At 38.9% G+C, this 4,108-nt stretch overlaps 1 protein-coding gene across 1 annotated transcript in view; it reads left to right on the forward strand.

Moving 5' to 3' along the window:
- LOC104404125 (WD repeat- and FYVE domain-containing protein 4-like) overlaps positions 1 to 3,834 on the forward strand; it is a gene marked incomplete at its 5' end in the record, with an annotated part of 13,423 nt that extends 9,589 nt beyond the window's left edge. The window contains 2 exons of the mRNA XM_010012477.1: positions 421 to 611; positions 3,223 to 3,834. Coding sequence (XP_010010779.1) covers positions 421 to 611; positions 3,223 to 3,834 — 803 coding nt within the window. The remainder of the gene's footprint in view (positions 1 to 420; positions 612 to 3,222) is intronic.
- Positions 3,835 to 4,108: the final 274 nt, after the last annotated feature.

Below are 4,108 nucleotides of genomic sequence, written 5' to 3' on the forward strand. Positions count from 1 at the left end.
GTAGTAATACGGAAGTGAACTCATCTGAATACTGGAATCCACTCAATATTCACTCTTGAATCCTAGAATCATCATGTTTGCAGCATCTTACAGTGCAAACACAGTCACAAATTATCAAACAGTCCCTTTCATAAACTAAAGAGATTTTTAAGATGAAAACTAGTAAGGAGTCTTTACATTCATTATTGTATTGGGAAGCTGTCATCTCTGATGATTAGAAACCATGGTTATCCAGTAATTTTTTCCCTAGCTGTACTTGTGCCATTCAGTGTGTCGTCTTTAGGTTAACTAGCTGCAATTCTTGCCTCTCCTGCTGTATTTGTAGAAATGTGGCACTTGACACCAACACTGAAAATCTACCTGCGAAAACTACAAGTGAAGGACAGTTTAAGTAACAAATGATACTGTATTTGTTCCCAGTTGTTCTGAAGGACTATGGAATGGTGCCATATATCAAGATATTTTTGGATGATGAGTGCTACAGGAGTGCTACTCTGAGCATCTTGGAGCAGCTGTCGGTCATCAACTATGAAGAATATATGAGTATTATTATTGGGGCCCTCTGTTCTTCTACTCAAGGGGAACTACATCTGAAACTAGATCTGCTGAAGGTAATTAATATGGCTTCCCACTTGGTTGTTGTATTCTTGGAAACTGCTTGGCTTGTGGCAAATTGCTCTTAATTTCATACCTAGCGCTGTGGTTTTTCCAAGAAAGAAAGTGCAGTATTTAAAAGATCCATGGGCCAGTTTTTATTTCTGGTAAATTAGGCACTTAGATTTTTAGCAATGTATATGGTCAACACCTTCCCTCCGTATCAGATTGTGAAGTATTTTGAAGACTTAAATAGGAAGGCAGGATGGAGAAATGGAAATGGTGACAGGCACAGTTGTATGAGCAGTTCTGTGTAATGTGACAGAGAAAGGAGAAGAAACAGATGTGAACAAAAGTGGAGAAGAAGTAGAGGGAGGATGTGAGAAGAGGTAAAGGAGTAAGACTGGAAAAGACAGGGTAGGCATGAGATGAACAGGTTGATTCTCTTAGGTTTCCAAGGTTGAAACTTTGCTGTCCTTAATTTTGTCATCTCTCGCATACATCAGTGTCATGAAAAACGAGATGTGAGATGATGGAGAGAAGAAGTCTTATGAATGTTTGGAGGAATAAATTAGAACTATTCATAACCTGTGTTGTGTTTATGCAGGACATGATCCTGTTTATACAGGATCTAATAAGCAGTGAAGCAGGGGAAAGAAACAGTGTGCTTTATTTTGGTTTAGATCATAGGCATCAAACTGAAAAGCAGCAGCTTTGTAAGTACCTATTTAAAGTTTTGTTCTACCTTCTCTACCAAGTGTGAACTGAAATGACCTTTCAGCACAACAATAGCAGCTGATTCTGTGATAGAAGAACCATGTTACTTTAAAAGAAAAAAAACATGTGATGAAGTTTATAGCTTTGATTTAAACAGTAAACTTTAACAGTATCTGTGAAAAAGTTGAGTATAGTGTCCAAACTAATAAGAAAATAATTGCAGCTTCAGTGTCTAATTTTGACAAATGATAACTGTATTAAGGCATAATGTAAGCAAATGAATTTGTTATCTACACCCATTGGGACTGTGATTGTGTTACACACAAATTCAGATTGATTTGCTAATATATATTTAGCTGTTAAAGCCTGAGCACAAATGCAATTAGCACTGCCATGTTCCAGAGTGGCACATGGACAATTATGAGGAATAACAAATAATGGAATGTGAAATAAATTCTGTTAACGTTAACTGAGTTAGGGGATTTCCAGCAGACATGAATTTTATAGATTCAGGACAGAGGAATACTAACTCATAGGCGATTAAATTCTAACTGAGTTAGAGCTGGAGGAAATGTGGTTACTGTTGACCTTCTCTGAAATGTGTTAAAGCCATCCTGATAACTTCAACTCTGAGTTATTAAATTTACTCCCTGTTCAGAAGTCTCTGCCAGGTTTCATACATTATAATACAAAATTGAATGACAGTAATAAAGTTCCTCCCTCCCCCTCCAATTCTGGTAACCCTTTCTCACCATCCTAAATCCCATTACAGGGCTATCTATTTGTGTTAAAACTGTTCCTTTTCATCAGGTTGTGGAGTTCTTTTATGGGATATCTGTTGGGAAACCCTCTATGTAAAATAAGCCCTTTCCAATGTGTAAAGGTGCAGCCTCAAATTTCAAAGGTCCCTGGTGCCTGAAAGAGCATTGTATTTATAAAATTAATTATGCAACATCCCCAAAACCTGGGATGGATTACATTCAAATACAGTAGACTGTTTCCTTGCAAGCTCTTTTTTCTCACTGATTTTACTTCCAGCACTACAGATCTTAGTAATTTTTTTGGAGTTGCTTTAAAATGGCTCATTTTAAAAATAATTCAAAATTTACAAGTGGTATAGGTTGCTTTTTATACATGTCAAATATTGTCAAATGGTATTCGCTTATAACCTGATTTAAGCCCGTTGAAGTTAGAGAAAATCTAATTACTTTGTTAACTTGGGATCTGACTCCTTATGGCTATTTTCCTCTAAAGTATTATAAAAACTTTAAAAATACCTCTGTTGAGAAAGGGAATTATTCTTGCCTTTCTCAATGAGCAGAGCCTGCTCTTTGCAATATTCTTTGGGTCATCCTGAGTCACTCCTTTTTTGGGAAGGATCTGCTCAGTCACATGAGGACAAGTCTAGTGTATCCAGGGCTGTAAGAAGACTTGCCTATAGAGAACTCTACCTTCTTGCCAGTTCCTGTGAGGTTATTTACAGTTTAATCACTGCTTTCATTTTAGGCAAAGAGATTTCTTGGGAGAGTTTGAAAAGACTGATGGAAGAAGAGCAAAGATCTGAAACTACCTCTGGCCAAACTGACTAGGACATGTAATGCAGGAATAATGAATAAAAATGATTTTTTTTTGCTTATTCCTGTGAGCACTATTCCCTACCTGTCAGGCTGACTCCATGAGTTGCTCCTGAGGGTGCATTCAAATCTCAGTTGCTTGACTCACTGGGTATATAGGGAGGAGGAGAGAAGTCATGCTGGGGTGAGCTTTACTTTGACCAACTTTGTTTTTTTTTTCTTTGAAGAGTGACATTTCAGTGAAAGAATTTTGATACAAATTTGGAAATTTAAAATATTCTAAAGCTTCTTTGTGCCTCGGTTTAAGTGATTTTTTTTGTCTCCTCAACATCTGTAGTCACTCCTAAGGATACTGGAGAGTCCCAAGAGCCATTCAGCTTTCAGAACCTGCAGTGGATTCAACGGACTCCTGTCCCTCCTATCAGACATGGAAGGTGCATTGCAGGACTCACCATCTGGGCTGTGGGCACCAGTTGGACAGAATTGCATATTGGAGCTTGTTTTCTACACGCTTCAGGGAATAACAGCAGCCCTGCACCTGGACCCTGTCAACAGTAACTTCTTCCAGAGGAATGGTTTTTTTGAAAAGATGGCAGAGGATCTTGGGTCACTTGGATGCTTCTGGACACAAGGGGAATATCAGATCTCTCTGAGCCTGGAGAAGACAAGGACGTTTGCAGAATTCTTGGATGCAGCTTTCTGTTCTTCAGAACCTTTCCCAGTGTGGCTAAAGAACTGCATATGGATTCTGAAATTTCTTGATCACATGGTTAAAGGAACTCTCCATCTGGAGAGTTACTTCAAGGAGAGAAAGCCAGAGATGGGAGAGGCATCAAGAGATGATGACGAGAGACCCCAAGCTCAAGAAGAGCATCCTGTTGCTTTGAAAAGACCAGGCAACAAATTACCTACCTCTGCCTATAGGCTGTGGGGAAACCCTGAGAAGTAAGTCTTTATCTACTACAGGAAATATAATAGCAAGACTCATATATGCATTTTATATAGTAGTAAACTGAGGTAAGGTGTGACATAACCTGCCTAGAGCAAATAAATCAGTGCCACAGTCCCAAGTCCCAGGCCTCCAGAGAGCAGAAATCACCTCATTTTAAAAGGTAAATGATGGTAAATACTGGGACATAAGTGCTTGGTGGAGCAGTGGGTCACACGAGCCTGAGAGCTGCAGAGTTTGTGCTGGATGTTCTGACACATGCATTGTGGAAGCA

This window comes from Nestor notabilis, unplaced genomic scaffold (genome assembly GCF_000696875.1).
Source record: "Nestor notabilis isolate BGI_N333 unplaced genomic scaffold, ASM69687v1 scaffold6034, whole genome shotgun sequence".
In the NCBI taxonomy this organism is placed as follows: Eukaryota; Metazoa; Chordata; class Aves; order Psittaciformes; family Psittacidae; genus Nestor; species Nestor notabilis.